Source organism: Dromiciops gliroides, chromosome 4 (assembly GCF_019393635.1).
Source record: "Dromiciops gliroides isolate mDroGli1 chromosome 4, mDroGli1.pri, whole genome shotgun sequence".
NCBI lineage: Eukaryota > Metazoa > Chordata > Mammalia > Microbiotheria > Microbiotheriidae > Dromiciops > Dromiciops gliroides.
The window spans coordinates 480122359-480137968 of record NC_057864.1 but is presented as its reverse complement, the minus strand read 5'-3'; the positions used below and the strand labels follow the sequence as shown (position 1 = coordinate 480137968).

The window sequence follows — 15610 nt, the reverse complement described above, 5'->3', positions numbered from 1 at the left end:
ACCAAGTTCAGATTGATCATGTGGCTCTCCAAAGGAATGCCCAAAGGTTCCTGTCCTGGATGTCTGGAAGTCCTCAGAGTTTGAGTTTATAGCAGCTTCCCCTCTCGTCAGTAACAATGGGTCAATCAGGCTTATTTTCCCCAGAGTAGCCGGGAAGAGAAATGCTAGCCTGAGGTAGGTGGAAGAGACCATTCAGCCTCAGGCTTGTGGGTCCTGGGACCAGGTAAGGGACTCTCAGGGCAAGGTCACCCCCTCCCCCCTTGTTTTTAAGGACTGAAAAGGTCAGGATAACACTGTGCCAAGATGGCGGTGGGTAGTAAACATAGCCCATGGGAAGAATGGTTGCCAGTGGAGCCTGAAAGGGAAGACACAATCGCTTGAGGGCCTAGAGCCTTGTGGATGGGGAAGGATGACAGATAGCACCATGAGAACGCAGCATCAGGGATCCCAGGGGCATCTCTCTGCTTGTGCTTGAAGGACCCCATGAGGCACGCCACCCACACAGTCCTCTGCGGCGATGGATGCTTGCCATGTTGCTAGGTAACACTGTGACTTCTCAAAAGTTCATGTCTAAAGGGGCCCTGGCTTAGAATGGCCATCAGACTCATCAGCCTTTGTTTGGCTTGCTCCCTCAGAGAGACTGCAGACCATGTCCTCTTTTTTAGAGGCCATGGGGAAATGAAGGGGGACTGTCCTGTGATTTCATTAGTGTAGGGAACGCTCTGATTTCTGACTTCTCAGTTTAGAAAACTGCCCCAGCATGGAGAGGTTACTGCCCAAGGCCATTACGTTTAGGAGAATGCCAGTATTGAGTACAGTGCCAACCTTCAGGTTGGCAGAGGAATCTAGGCGGGACTTGAACCCACATTTTTCTGATTCCCAGGTCAGCTCTCTTTCTCTCCTTGAAAGGAAGGTTCCTTGAAAAATAATTCCAAGAAAATGTTCTTAATGATGGAAACGGGATTTGGAGTATTGAAAAGTGTATGTGAGCCTATAAAAACCCTTAAATGTAAAAGCTAGACTTTGGGCTCCACTTTCCTGCCCCAACCTCCCCACCAAAAACAAAGAGAAACAAATCTGCACAATATCAGACCAATGAGTCACAGAGAATAAAAATCCATTATGACTTCACTGGATTGGCCTTGTGGGGATCCGTGCTAGAACTTGCTGACCGGTGCATTCCAATGACCACCCTGGAGCCCCGTGAAGGACAAGGTTCTGCCTGTGGTAAATCTCTTGATGTATATTTAAACAAAAAATAAAAAAGGAAACCTCAAAATCTGAGTTCCCTCTTGACAATCAAGTCAGAGGTTATGGAGTATTGGAAGCAATGGGCCAAAGAAAAACCAAAATGATAAGTTGGAGAAGATGCTTTGGTGTGACCTAGAGGGCCAGCTGTCTTCTCAGGGTGGTCAAGAGCAGCTGACCCAGTGTGGGACCCGAGGAAGGGCTTCTGCCCCATTTGTGTCTCAGTGATCCCAGCTGTGAAATGGGGGTGGGGGGTGGGAGAGCTAGCACTCCCAGGAGATCGGCCTGAGGAGCTGCTCTTTCCCAGGTCAGGCAATGAATAAAGAATAGTCCCCCAATACAGTCCTAGTGCTGTTCTCCAATGCTGTTGCTCTAGACTTCCCCCCAGACACATCGGATGGATATCTCAAAGAACCCTGATTTGTAAACAAAGCCTTTGACAGTCGAATGCATTGAGCAAAGGGTCTGGGTGCCAGTTTACAAGACAAAAAGTCAGGGGTTCCATATACTCAGCCGCCTGTTTGCTTCAACGTCACACGCTATAGAAGTGTCCTTACTCACTGAGTGTTGGTGGAGATCTTGGGTGAATTTTGGACTCTCATGCAAAATATCAGATTCCCACTCCTGGGCACCTCAAGGGCAGAGGACCATCGACTGCTTCAAAAACTATTTTTTTTAAACTAAGGAGAAAGACTTATTTCCTTGAGATCTTGAAGGTAGGATTTTGCATTGAGGCCAGGTAAGCTTGTGAGTCATTCCCCACTGGGGGAGGCTGCTTGCAGGGGCGCTGGAAGGAAGGCACGGGCACTTGTCTCTCTGGAGGGGGCCGTCACCTTTCAAACTCGGCTTTCTCCTCGGCTCCCCGCAATGGGCTTCCCTCTGGACGCTCAGGCTTTTATTGTGTCGCCGTCGTCGCTGCTCGGGGCCTCCCACTGCAGATCCTTTGGGGGAAGTCATCCCGTTGACCGGAGAGCCTCGTGCAGCCCCTCCCCCACCCCGGGAAAAGAATGAAATGAACAAACAGAAAAACCAACCAAACAAACAAAGAACCAGGTATGGCCAGCAGGGCCCGGGAGTCAGAGCGGATGAGGGCTCCTGCCTGGGTCCGGGGCCACCGTCACTCTCAGCCATCCACCCACCCCTTGAGTTTCGTGCCTTCTCGCCGTCTGCCGAGATGAATCAAATATCGTCCGTCCATTTTGGCAAAGGCCGGCCTCGGCCATAGTCCCTTTCGCTGGCAGGGTGGTTATCGCCCTAGGGACCATGCTGCAGCTAGGGTGAGGAGGAGGAAGAGGGGGGAGGAAGGCCGGGGGCAGCTGGGGCCACCGCTCCCGTCATGTTCTGACAGGTTGGGGATGGCATGGGTCTCCGGCTGCCTCGTGCTCTGACTTTTGCTCAGTCTTTTCCCACAGACCTCATCCAAACAGCCATCTCCGCTCCCTGAGCCGCTGATGTCATCACCTGTGGGGGGGGGGCGGAGTGAGGAAGGCCGCACCTAGGTTGGTATCCCTTGGAGCCCTGAGCCTCCTATTCCCGAGGGCCCTTCTCCTGCTGACCATCAGTGCTAGGTGGGGGCTTGCAGGTTGACACCCTTTGGGTGACCCTTTCCACCTTTGGAAGATGAGGGAGTTGGACCCAATGACCTCTTGGCATTCTTTCAGTTCTAGATCCATGAGTTTATTATGCTCTACTCGCCACCCCCCCAATATGGGTGACTCCCCAAGGCTGACTCTGCCACCATCCCTGATGTTGGTCCCTCACTTCCCACTTCCCAGGTAGCACCAGATCAAGGCTCGTGCCAACACCGACCGGCTCGGGGTGAAGGATGAATGAGGCGGGTGTTGCCTCCAGTTTGCAGGGCTAGGTCCTCCCCTTTCCCCGCCCCCCTCTCCCCGGCCCCTGACTCACTGGTGTCCTGGAAGTCGATGTCGTTCCCATTATAGGCATTACGCAAGCGGTTGGTCATGATCTTAAGCTGCATAATCTGCTGCCGGATGGTCATGTCGGGCTTGGTAATATCGACCTCCACCTCGGGGTTGTTGATCTGACTGGCAAGGCCATCACCCATCACCTCCGGGAGGTACCTGTGGGGGAGGGGACACACACGCCGTCCCTCGATGCCCATTTTGTATCCCTTTAGCCCATTCCATTCCGTTGCCATTGTCTTGTAGCTAGCTGGCGCTGTGGATCAAATGTTGGGCCTTGGGGCAGGAAGACCTGAGTTCCAATTCTGCCTCATCTATTAGCTGAATTGCCTTGGACAGGTCACTTAACCTCTTGGCCTCAGTTTCCTGTGTAAAATGGGGTTGATAATAAGAGCACCACCTACCTTACAGGGTTGTTGTGAGGATCAAATGAAATCTAGGTAATGCTCTTTGCAAAACAAAGTACAATTATAGATTTCAACACTTCTTATGAGTGTGACATATTTGGTGATATGTTTCCATGGTCCTTCCCAGCTACAAATGGGCTGCCCTCCATCTACTCTGTATTTCTTTTGTACATGGTGTCTCCTCTGTTAGGATGTAAACTTCCCAAGGGCAGGGATTGGTTTTGCCTTTTTTTTTTTTTTTTTTTTGCAGGGCAATGAGGGTTAAGTGACTTGCCCAGGGTCACACAATTGCCTTTTCTTTGTACCCCTGGTTGATCATTTTTAGTTCCATGAAGGGAATCTCTCTCTCTTGTGCCTACCATCATGTTCTTCAGAATGGGCACTGAGGTAATGAGGATTGGCCACCTCTGAAACCTGCTTTCCTGAAGGAGAAGGAAAAAAGGGGAGGGAGAAAGGGTACCTTCGCCACCCTAGAGACAACAGAGGGGTTCTCTGGGTGTGTGCCCAGTGAGAGAAGAGAAAGGAGGGCATTTTGTGACTGTCACAGCTAGAAAGGGGCTCTGAAGCCCAGAGCTTCAGTTAAGTGACTTGTCCAAGGTCTCATGACAAGGAGCTAGGAGAACAGGTATTCAAACTCTGGTCTTCTGGGAGCAAGAACCACCACCTCTGTACTCATGCATAGCTGCCTCTCATCTAACGCCTCGACCATATAGATGAGGAAAGTCGGTCCCAGTGAATAGTAACCACTGGCTCCTAGATTTAGAGCCAGAAGGGACTTAGAGGTCACTTTGTCCCACTGGATCACTGTACAAATGAGGAAAGTGAGGCCAAGGGGTGGTTGGCCCAAAGTCCCAGGATTGGTCACCTGGCCCCCAGCTGAGTACTCCAAAGGGTCTATGGTCATTCAGCTTAAGGCTGTAGGAGGCAGGGATTTGAACCTCCAAAGGGGCTTATGTGCATACCCTTTGACCTAGATATACTAGGCTTATACCCCCAAAGAAATAAAAAGGACCCATATGTGCAAAGTATCGTTATAGCCTCTAACTTTGTGATAGTCAAACACTGGGAGCTAAAGCAGCCTCCTCCTGTTGAGGTACATGAATATAATATCATTGTGCTATAAGAAATGAGGAAATAGATAATTTCCCTGGAATCTAGGAAGATGTTGAACTGATGCAGAGCAAAGTGAGCCAAACTGGGAAAAACAACATATGCAATAACATTATAGAGAACAACTTGGAAAGACTTGAGAACTCAATCACTGCGGTGATGAGCCAGGAGTCCACAGGAACAGAGAGGAAAAATGTCACTCCCCTCCTGATGGGAAGAGAGGGGACAGACTTAACGTGAAAGACACCAACATTTTCAGACGTGGCTAATGGGGGGATTCGGTTTGCTCTGGACTTGGTTGATAGGTACGGAGTGATTTGTTTTCTTTTTTGTTTGTCTGCTCAATGGCAGCGGGGTAGAGGGTACAGATGAGTAAAAAACAACTAACAAAAAAGGGAAGGAATTGGGGTTTGGATGGGAGACACAGGACCTCAATGACACAGAGGAGGGAAGAAGACAACACCAGGGGGGAGAAGGGTCAGAAGGTCACTGTTTGTATAGCTAAGGGATTCTGGGTGGGGGACAAGGCGGGGAAAGATCTGTTCCTCACCGCCCTTTGGTCATCCCATTCCAGCATCGTTCGTTCAGGGATGAGCTCATGGCCACCTTCTCAGTGCACAGGACCCCCGGGAGACTGACCCAAAAGTCTCGGACATCCCGGAGCTGGGCTTTGGCTTCTGAGACCTAAGGAGAAGCACCGGAGAGACAGTATGAGGCCCAAGGGTCAAAGATAGGGCAGCTTAGGAAGAAAAAGAGAATGAATTTCTCAGCCTTGGGTCTGAGTTTGCCCAAGAAGTGCCCAGTAATTAAGTGGCCCCTGGTGGGCACTTAATAAATGCTTGATTGCTGAGTAAGAAGGAAGGAAACAAGCACATATAAAGTACCTACTATGTGCCAGGCACTTAAAATATGAACTCATTTGAACCTCACAACAAACTTGAGAGGTAGGTGCTATTATCTCCATTTTACAGATGAGGAAACTGAGGCAGTGATTAAGTGACTTTCCCAGGGTCAGCCAAGTGCTCTATTCACCACCCCACTTAGCTATGGTGAAGAAGGAGGCCCAGTGTTTTAGTCATGTTATGGAGTCAGGAAGACCTGGGTTCAAATCCCACCTTAGCCACTAGCTAAATGATAGGATGGGTCTCTACCTCTCTGGGCCTCAGTTTCCTCCTCTGTAAAACGAGGGTGTTGGACTTGATAACGTCTCTGGACCCTTCCAACCCTGGGATCTAGCCCTCTCTTTTGGAATGTTTCTAAATCTATGCCCCAGGAGCGGGGGTTGTCACCTCCCTCAGCCTCAGCTTTTTCATCTGTAAAATCGGCATTATGGCCCCTCCTTCCCGGGGTTGCTTCGAGGATCAAATGAGTCAATCCCAGTAAAATCACTTTTGTGGATCTCAGCAGCATGTTGTAAATGCTCACTCTGAGGATCACTAGGTTGTTGCTGCTGGAGCTGAGCTCTGAGCCGTGGCTGGAAACCACCTTCCTCTGTCAGATCACCCATCATGTCTGTGGTCAGGTGGTGGCTGAGGCAGTGTCTGGTCCAGCACTCTGGGAGGCACTTACCAGCTTCTCCAGCCCCACCCCTGAGGGCTTCTCCTCCGCCACAGGCTTCCCTCGCCGTCTCTTTTCCTCTCCACCAGGGCTCTTGCCGCTCACTCTGGGATTTCCACAACCTTGAAAAACCTAGAGAAGCCCAACAAGGAAGTGAGGGAAGGTCCCCATAGTGTTCTGCTTCACAGAATGTCTTTTCCTAGTTCCCTCTCCTCCTCCATTCCATCACTGCAGCCTCTTTGATGTAATTGCCCAGCCCTCTTCTAGGCTCTCTTGGGGGAGACAAGTAAGGGAGGGCATTCTGCACTTGGCTTTGAAGGGACCGCAGCCTCTGGGACCAGCTAGTCCCACCTCCCTATTTAACAGATGAGGAAACAGGCCCAGGGAAGTGATTTGGCCAAGGTCACATGGGCAGTGATTCCTGCCTTGCACCTCACAGCTAATAGCAGTATCGGTGTGTGCCTACGTCCAGACTGGGGATTTTATGGGAACTCCCAGTGGGCATTTTTTCCTGGCACTCATCAGCAACTCCTCTGGTACCAGACCTGAGCTGTCACCACATTCTGATCATTGAAAGTGGTGAGAGGACTGCCTTGGTGGTGGTGGTGGGGGGGGGACTGAGACATCTTAAGGTGGTACAATCACCCTGCCTCTTGTGGCTCATTTTAGAGAAAGGAAATTGTGTGTGTGTGTGTGTGTGTGTGAGAGAGAGAGACAGACAGACAGACAGACAGACAGACAGACATAGAGATGGTGGACACAATGCTCTGGGTGGAGGCGTGTCCATGCTGATGCCATCTTTGTCCCTCACACCTCAACCCTGAGTAGGGCTAACCTTTCCCTGTCTCCCTCTCTTCTGATCCCTCCATGGGCAGGCGTCCCCACCTTGGCTGTGAGCGTGTCCTTGTTGTCCTGGAGGGTGGTGATGGCCTCTGAGATCCGAACGTGGATTGTCCCGATTGTACTCTCCACACTTGTCTGACCATCAAACTTGTCAGCCACGAGCAGCATGGAGTCTGTGGGGGAACACACCCAGAGGCATCAGTGGTGGTGGTGGGGACCGTATGGGCTGCTGGGACACACACCCACTCTCTTAGGGGGGAGGAAGTATGGAAGCATCGAGGGCAGGGGTCACCCTGGGGATCTGTGAACTTGGATAGGGAAATGGCATCTTTATTTTCGCCAGCCTTTAGTTTCCTTTGCAATTCTGTGTAGCTAAAGTGTTAAAGAGCATCTTTCTGAGGAGACCCTGAGCTTCAGGGGACGGCCAAAGGGCACAATCACAGGTTGGGGGGGGTACCCCAGAGGTTCTCTGCCTTACAAGGTGGCTCCAGGTCAGGGAGCTTCCTGGGCATGGGGCACACAGAGCCCTTTGTGAGGAAGGGGCCATACTGGGATTCGGATGCCCCTCCTAAGATGGCGGCATCCTCCCTGCGGCCTTCCCTTCTTCCTGGGCCACAGTCCTCTCAAAGGGTGATGGTTGTAGTCTGTGCTGCTACTCTGAGCGAGACCCAAAGAACAGGCGATGCTCTAGGTAAATCAGAGACCAGGCCCTAGAAGGGGTGCTGGTGGTCCCAGAAAAGCCTGCTCTGATGTCCCTTTCACTGAGTGACTATCAGCCCCTTCATCTGTGCTCTGCACACATACCCTCAAAGCCAGATCCGTGCCTCGCCCTGTCCTCAGTGATACTTTGTTGGGGGCAGGAGAGAGAGGACCCCGGGGCCCCGCTCTAAGAGGGCTCGGGCCAGTTTTCCAAGGAAAAAGCCCAGTGGAACTTGGATGGATGATAGGGCTCCCCCACTGTTTGCTCAGGAGCTCAGGCTGGGGGGGGGTAAGGCAGCAGGGAAGGTTTTCAAGAGAGGTTTCCAGGAGCCTCTTCTCTTAGTGATCCAGGCCACCACCCAGCTCATTTCCGGGGGGGGGGGGCTGTGTGTGAAAAGCAGCCTGGAATAGTGGGGGGGATGGGTTGGGGCAGAGGGAGGCTGGAGAGAACAGTGTGGGCAAGGCCCGGGTAAGAGGGGAGATGGGGAGGGCAAGGGATGATCAGGGTTAGAAGGGGCTCTCTCACCCAGCAGGTTCCTCCACTCGGTGTCCAGGTCGGCCTGGTTGGCCAGGCAGCCCTTCATCACATTTTGACAATAGCCGGAACACGGCTGGGGGCTCTGCACCCCCAGGCAATGGGAGCAATAGAGCAACTTCATGATGGCCCGAGAACACTCCTGGCCCAGGGGCACCTGCAGGCAGAAGGGGCACGGTCAACATCACCCACAGGGCCCTAGTCACCTGCCCAGACACGCATGAATCATGGAGGAGAGTGTTCTCTGCAGTATCAGATGCTGGGGGGCGGGGACAGTGAGGACTGGATTGTCAATGCCACAGAATTCTAGGTCTAGGAAGGATGCCAGAGGCCTTCGAAAGTAGCCCTCTCATTTTACAAATGAGGAGACTGAGGCCGCTGGCTCTGGAAAGGCTCGCTAGGTGTCCAGCTCTTTCATTTTGCAGATAACGCACCAAGGCCTGCGGAGGTTACCTGCAGAACAGAGTCGGGCCCAGGAGGCATTATGTGCCAGAAAGAGGAGCCTGTTAGGTGGGCCCAGGAGCAAGTACTTGACAGGCCCAGACGAGCCGGACTTAGTACTTGCTCTGGGTCTCTCCCTCTGGCTGACCTCCAGACTGGACCTGTCAGGGCTGGGCATGGAGACCTGGGCAGGGAGGGCAGCTGTTCCAGCTCTGGATATGGAACCTGAGAACAATAGAGGATGCCACCAGTGATGGGGCAGCTTAGGGACAACTGTCAGGGTAGGTGCTGGAGGAGGCAAGATGGCAGCAATGATACCCTGAGCTCCCAGAGCTGTACTCTTGGACCACTGTGGTCCTAGCCTCTCAGCCAGGGACAGGGGTCCCTCCACTTATGCCTGCCTAGGGTCCGGCCTCCTTTATGGGGAAACAGAGGGTGAGCCCCCGGGTGAAATGGGATCCGCCAGTTCTTCGGTGTCCAGGAGGGCTACAGGGCACACTACCGGCCTTTCTGAGAAGCCCTGCCCATCTCAGGAAAAATAATGGAGGTGTCCACAGCCAGCACCAAGCAAGCATTGTGTAAGTCCGTTAGGAAACAGACACTAACGAATGGGAGCTTCCTGAAGGCAGGGCCTGGTACACAGGTGGTGCTTAATAAATGCTTGCTTATGATCAATCGATTGTGTACACAGCTTTTTTTTTTTTTTTTTAATGGATAGGGAGAGCCCTGGCAGGGGGGACATGGGTGGGGGTGGGCCAGCAGCCCTGGTTCAGCACGCACCTGGGACACCTTCCTGACCACGTCAATGGCCACGCCCAGGCCCTGCACGAAGGAGCGGACAGCCACGAAGGCCCTGGTGGCCCGGACCTTGAGCTCCCTTGGCGCCTCGCCGAAGGGCTTGTAGGCTTCTGCCTGCTTGCCCATACAGTCCAGGTACTCGTCGGGGAGCACGTAGTGGGGGTGCAGCTGCTTGAAGAGCCGCTCCAGCAGGCGCGCCCAGAACTCGGCCAACGCCTCTTCCAGGTTGATGTTGGCCCCCCGGTAATAGCGGCGCAGTTCTGAGTACAAGTCCCGGAACAGCCGCGAGTTCTGGGTGTACAAGTCCCCATGGACGCCGGGAAACGTGTCCTGGAGAGCCCGCTCCGACTTGTTCAGCAGGTCCTGGAAATGACCTTCGGAGGAAAGAGGGGAGAGGGGTCACGTGGGAGCAGGGGGCCAAACCCAGCCCTGCTGCAGCCTGCTAGGACCTTAACAGACCTGCTGAATGCCCACGGTGGGCCAAGGAATTCACGTCCAATCCATGGAGTCTGTACCAGAAACACCCTCCCCAGGCCACTCTGTAACTGCAGGTCATAGGATCAGAGAAGAGCCAGTGCTTGAAAGCACCTCATAGGCCAACCAGACCAATCCCCTCATTTTACAGAAAAGGAAACTGAGGCCAAGGGAGGTTAAAGGACCTGCCCAAAGTTACCCAGGTTGTAAGTATCAGAGGCATGATTTGAGCCCAAGGCAGGGGGAACAGGAGAGAGGAAGAACAGAACTATGGAGGGTGATGAAATGGCGAGTCTCTGGGTGACTTCACAAACGGTACCTGAGCTATACAGGTGGCTGGGCCAGGGCCAGGGTCAGGAAGTTGCCAGGTGACGAGCAGTCAGGCTGTTGGGTAGCTTCTGAAATTCTAACAGGGCCATGAGACTGCTACACGATGCCACTAGGGCTGGGGTGCTACCCAGGAGAAGGCAGGCCTCCAGGCCCAAGCCACAATAGCACAGCCAGAGCCCCCACACTCAGGACCATTTTCCAGTTGGCCGATCTAGGCCAAGAAGCAAAGGTCTTTCCTGAGCATTGCTCTTACGGAGGAGAGAACCATAGGGCACGCACAGCTAAGGACCCCACCCCGGGGCCTCCCAAACCAGCATGCCATGCTGCCTGGCCACACCCACAGGTCCCATGAGCTCCTGCCCTGTTCACCTAACCAAAGTATGCTAATGTTAGCTAGAGTAGATACCAATCTACCAACAGACATCAAGCACCTACTATGTGCTATACTGTGCTAACTCTGGGCATACAAGGAGAGGTAAAAGACAGTCTCTGCCTTCAAGGAGCTTACAATCTAACGGGGAGACAACATGCAAATAAATAAGTATGAGGCACTACGGTGAGGGCTTGCTAAGTGTTGGAGCTGGGACTATCACTCTAAAGGTCACAGGGTCACAGATTTAATGGTGCAAGGGGCCTCAGACGTGATCAAATCCAATCCTCTCAGACTTAATAGACAAGGTACCTGAGGTCCGAGGTCACACAGGTAGCAGGGGTCAAATGTAGAATTTGAACCCAGCTCCTTATTTTACTTTATTTGCCATAAGTGATAATAAAGGCTTTAAAAATATTTAATAAAGGCTTTCTTTTTTTTGTTTTGTTTTTTTGTGAGGCAATTGGGGTTAAGTGACTTGCCCAGGGTCACACAGCTAGTAAGTGTTAAGTGTCTGAGGCCGGATTTGAACTCAGGTCCTCCTGACTCCAGGGCCGGTGCTCTATCCACAATAAAGGCTTTCTTAAAAAAAAATCCAGCCTTGGTCTAGAGGCACCGGAGAGGGAGAGAAAGTGGGGGTCTTGGCTAGGTTTAGTGTGAGTTGGCCACAGGTTTCAGAGGGGGCTGTCAGCCAAAGGTGACACCTCAGGTAGCAGATACAAGCCACACGAGAGGAAGCTGACCAATCCCCTACCAGCTGGATTAGAGTCTGGTTGGCCTCTTTTCCTGCTTCAGGGTCTGTTTCCTTACTAATGCTGACAGTGCCAAAGAAAGCAAAAATGTTAATTTAAAGAAATGAAAAAGGCTGAGTGGGTCCCAGGAAAGGATGAAGTGATTGCTCATTCTTTGACAAATCAGTTCTCCCCTCCCCCTTCCCCCTCTCCCATGCCACAGGGTCTCTGGGAGACCCTGGCAGAAGATACCAAATGCTCAGACTTCTCTCCCTTCTGTGCAGAGGTGGGGGACTGGGGGTGTGGAACACAGCATATATGCTCAGATCAGTAGAGGTGCCCATTAGTTTCGTTCAACTGCTTTTATTCCCTCTTTCCTTAAAACATTTTTTTTTTTTACTCCTCCCAAGAGCTATCTTGCCAGGTTGGGAGATGCGAAGATGAAAAAGTCAAAACATTAATAATGTTTTAAGAGAACACATGGAACTTCAGAGTTGTGGTTTCCCTTTGCCTCCTTCTCCCTCCCAAACTTTCCTCCGCTCCTAGTAATGTGGGAGGTCATGGAAAGATCCCCGAATCAGAGTCCCTGGCAACCCTGATCCTCTTAGAGGCGGTCTAGCCCTCCATTCCCTGGGCTTCAGTCAGTGGGAGATTTGGATAAGACGATTTCTCTGCTTCCTTTGAGCGCTAACACCCCATGTCAAAGGCACAGAATCTGGCCCGGATGTGCTCAGTGCATGGTCATCATAACCTTTATAAACCCCTTCAATGTTTGCAAAGTCCCTTAATGCTATAGGATAGGATCCTAACAAGACTCATACCACCAGGCTCTCCCTCTCCAATCCAGCCTCCTCAGGAGGCCAGATTAACGGGCAGGAAGCACCATGCTGATCATGTCACTCCTTCTCCTCAAGAAACTTCAGTAGCTCCCCAATAAATGAAATCTTCTGGCATCCAAGGCCCTCCCCAATGTGGGCCTAACCTACTTTTCCAGTTCTCTTTTCTCTCTCCCTCCCTCCACCTCTCTCTACTTCCCTCTCCTTCCTCTTTTCTCCCTCCCCTTTTTTCATCCCCTCTCTTCTCCTCCCCCTTTTCTGTCTCTCCCTTTCCTTCCATCTTTCTCTTGCTCCCTCTTCCTTCATCTCTATCTCCATCTCTTTGTCCCTCTCCCTCTCTCTCCCCCTCCCCCTCCTCATCTCTATCTCTAAACCAACCCCTCCCCTCTACCTTTGGCCATGCTGTGGCCTTCACCTGGGATCTCCTCCTTCCCTCTGTGGGGTTTTTTTTTTTCTTGGGTGAGGCAGTTGGGGTTAAGTGACTTGCCCAGGGTCACACAGCTAGTAAGTGTTAAGTGTCTGAGGCCGGATTTGAACCCAGGTCGGTCCTCCTGACTCCAGGGCTGGTGTTCTATCCACTGCACCACCTAGCTGCCCCCTTCCCTCTGTTTTAATCCTGCTCATTCTTCAAGGCCTGGTTCAAGTTTCGCCTTCTCCATGGAGTCTGGGATGACCAACACAGAGGTGCTTTTCCCCTGCTATAATATTCATTGCTTATATCACTCAACGTAGATGGTCTGGTATAATTGGTTATCTTTATGAAGACTCAAAGAACATCAGAGGGCTGGTGCTCAACCAAGGTCATGCAGACAGTAAGAGTCAGAGGCAGCACTTGAACCCAAGCCCTCGGACTCCAGAGTCAGGCCTCTTTCCATTACACCACACTGCCTCCCTAGTCCAGGGATGATGGTGTAACTCCTCCTCCTCCTCTGAAATTAGGACAAACCTAACCCTGAGTAGCCCATTTATTCCAGGGACAGGTCATTCTGAAAATGGCGGGCTGGTGTCTGTCCAATAGCCGTCCCTACAGACGCCGAGTCCTTTGCTTTATCTGAACGATCCCCCTGAGGCTGATGGGCTTCACTTACTTCATGAAGGAGAAGCCGTTTGCCATGGCAGGCTGCCCTAGAGTAGGATTTATTATTTCTTCTTCTGTCAGCAGGAAATCTGAAATGCTTTGCCTTTGCCTGGAGGAGCCCATCTGCCCCGAGACAAGGGCACCCGCTTTGCTCCTGGGAATGGCTCTCTAGAGCTGTTCATCTTGGCCAGCCAGTGCCCGGCATCTATCTCTGAATCGTTTGTGGCCGGCTCACGCCAGGAGTGGTTGGGCAGCTCTCATCCAATAAACATTTCCCATTTGGGAACCATCTCTGTCCCTTTGGTGTGAGAGCTGGGGGAAGGGGACAGCCTGTCACCCAGAATCAGGCTGAATGGCTGCCCGGAGTACCAGCTTCTGAATTTCTCACTCCAAGCCAAGGCTTCTCATCCTAGATGGGGGAAGCCAATTTTCTCTGAGCTCAGTGCCCCAAGAGCCAAAGACATACTCTGGGGGAGACACTGTTGGGGTCTTAGCCTTCTGCCCTCTCCCCTCTGGACTTGATAGAAATGAGAGTTCTCCCAAGAAGGTGAACAGAGAAGTCACACCTTTTCCTATTTTGGTAGATGACTGTTTGTGCACATCTATACACACAGAAATATATTCCAGACCCTAGTTTCCGCATCTAGAAGATGGGAGGCTTAGACTAGATTAAGATCTCCACCCTTCCCGTGTCATTGGCCCACTGGGCAGTCTGGTGAAGTCTATGGACGCCTTTACTGAAGCTCATTTAAAAATATGTAAAATAAAATACAGAAGATGACAAGGGCAACCATTAAACTGAAATCCAGTTATCAAAAGGTTGCCCAACCAAGTCCACAGACGCTGGCCAGGATTGGTCGGTTGCTTGTTGTCCTTCATTCCTGAGCAAGACCACAATGACATCCTGAACTGGATGAAGTTCCTCCCAGTTCTGAGATTCATTGGATCACAAACCTAAGAGAATGTAAAAGCCTTGAAAATGAGGAAGGTTTCATTAATTAGCGAACACGAGATTTTGCAAAATTCTTTGCAAGATGTGGCCTCATTTGATACAATCCTGGAAGGCAGGTGTTATGATTATGCCCATTTTACATTTGAAGAAACTAAGGCTGAGAGAGGTCACAAAGCTAGTAAGTGTCTGAGAGAGGTTTTGAACTCAGGTCATTCCTGACCCCAAGTTTAACCCTCTATCCCCTAGGCTACCCGGATGTTTCATTCTTTGTACTTGTAGTACCTAGACTAGTGCCTGGCACATAGTAGGTGCTTCATTAATGCTTGTGGACTGGCTGCTTGAGAGAACTTGAAGGGACCTTTGAGACCCTCTCCTCCCTGGTGTGGGGCCCCATCCTTTCCTAGACAGCCCCTGTGTTGGTTCCTCTTTCCTTCTTTCTTTGGACTATTTCCCTTCCTCCCCCCTCAACCCCGCCCCGCCCCAAGATTTCAGGATTGTTCCTTCAAGGCTAACTCAGTTCTATGGAACCAATCCTGACATTCCTTCCAAGTTCCAGATGCAAAGCCATCAAGCTTAAAACAGGACTTACCCCCTTCCCCACAAAAATCACTTTTCTTTACAATTTCTCTCTCTCTCTCTCTCTCTTTTTTTTTTTTGCGCGGGGCAATGGGGGTTAAGTGACTTGCCCAGGGTCACACAGCTAGTAAGTGTCAAGTGTCTGAGGCCAGATATGAACTTAGGTACTCCTGAATCCAGGGCTGGTGCTTTATCCACTGTGCCACCTAGCTGCCCCCTACAATTTCTCTCTTAAAAAAAATCAATGGCAATGCCACTGGCCCGTGCTTGACCTTTTGATCTTTCCTAATTCTCCCTCTTCTTCAACTCCCCCATCCAATCAGGCCAAGTGTGGCCTATCTACAGCCCACTTATGAACTATTGCTTGAATTTTTCCCTTTCTTTCCACTCCCACTGACAAAAAAGTAGTGGTGGGGTGTGGTGGATAGGACACTGAACTTGGGGGTCAGGAAGCTCTGGGTTCAAAGCCCACCTCAGACACTGACTAGCTGTGTGACTTTGGTGACCTCACTTAACCTCCCTGCCTCAGTTTCTTCATTTGTAAAATAGCCTCGGTGTCTTCTAAGGTCCCTTTTACAGGTATAAATCTGTGACCCTAGGAAGTGACTGATATCCTGTTTAGTCTAAAGCTATGTCTGTGTGAATCTGTGATCAAAGATCCCTCATTCATTATCTCCCTGGACTAATCCAACAGCAAACT

The 15610-nt window shown here is 51.4% G+C and overlaps 1 protein-coding gene across 1 annotated transcript in view; it reads right to left on the bottom strand.

The window, feature by feature from the left end:
• Positions 1–894: 894 nt before the first annotated feature.
• The window catches only part of GPC1 (glypican 1), a 146280-nt gene continuing 131564 nt past the window's right edge, over positions 895–15610 (bottom strand). Inside the window, exons 3-9 of the mRNA XM_044003583.1 lie at positions 9546–9937; positions 8316–8481; positions 7133–7263; positions 6260–6379; positions 5241–5374; positions 3157–3332; positions 895–2709 (exon numbers count right to left, since the gene is read on the bottom strand). Coding sequence (XP_043859518.1) covers positions 2495–2709; positions 3157–3332; positions 5241–5374; positions 6260–6379; positions 7133–7263; positions 8316–8481; positions 9546–9937 — 1334 coding nt within the window. The 3' untranslated portion in view covers positions 895–2494. The remainder of the gene's footprint in view (positions 2710–3156; positions 3333–5240; positions 5375–6259; positions 6380–7132; positions 7264–8315; positions 8482–9545; positions 9938–15610) is intronic.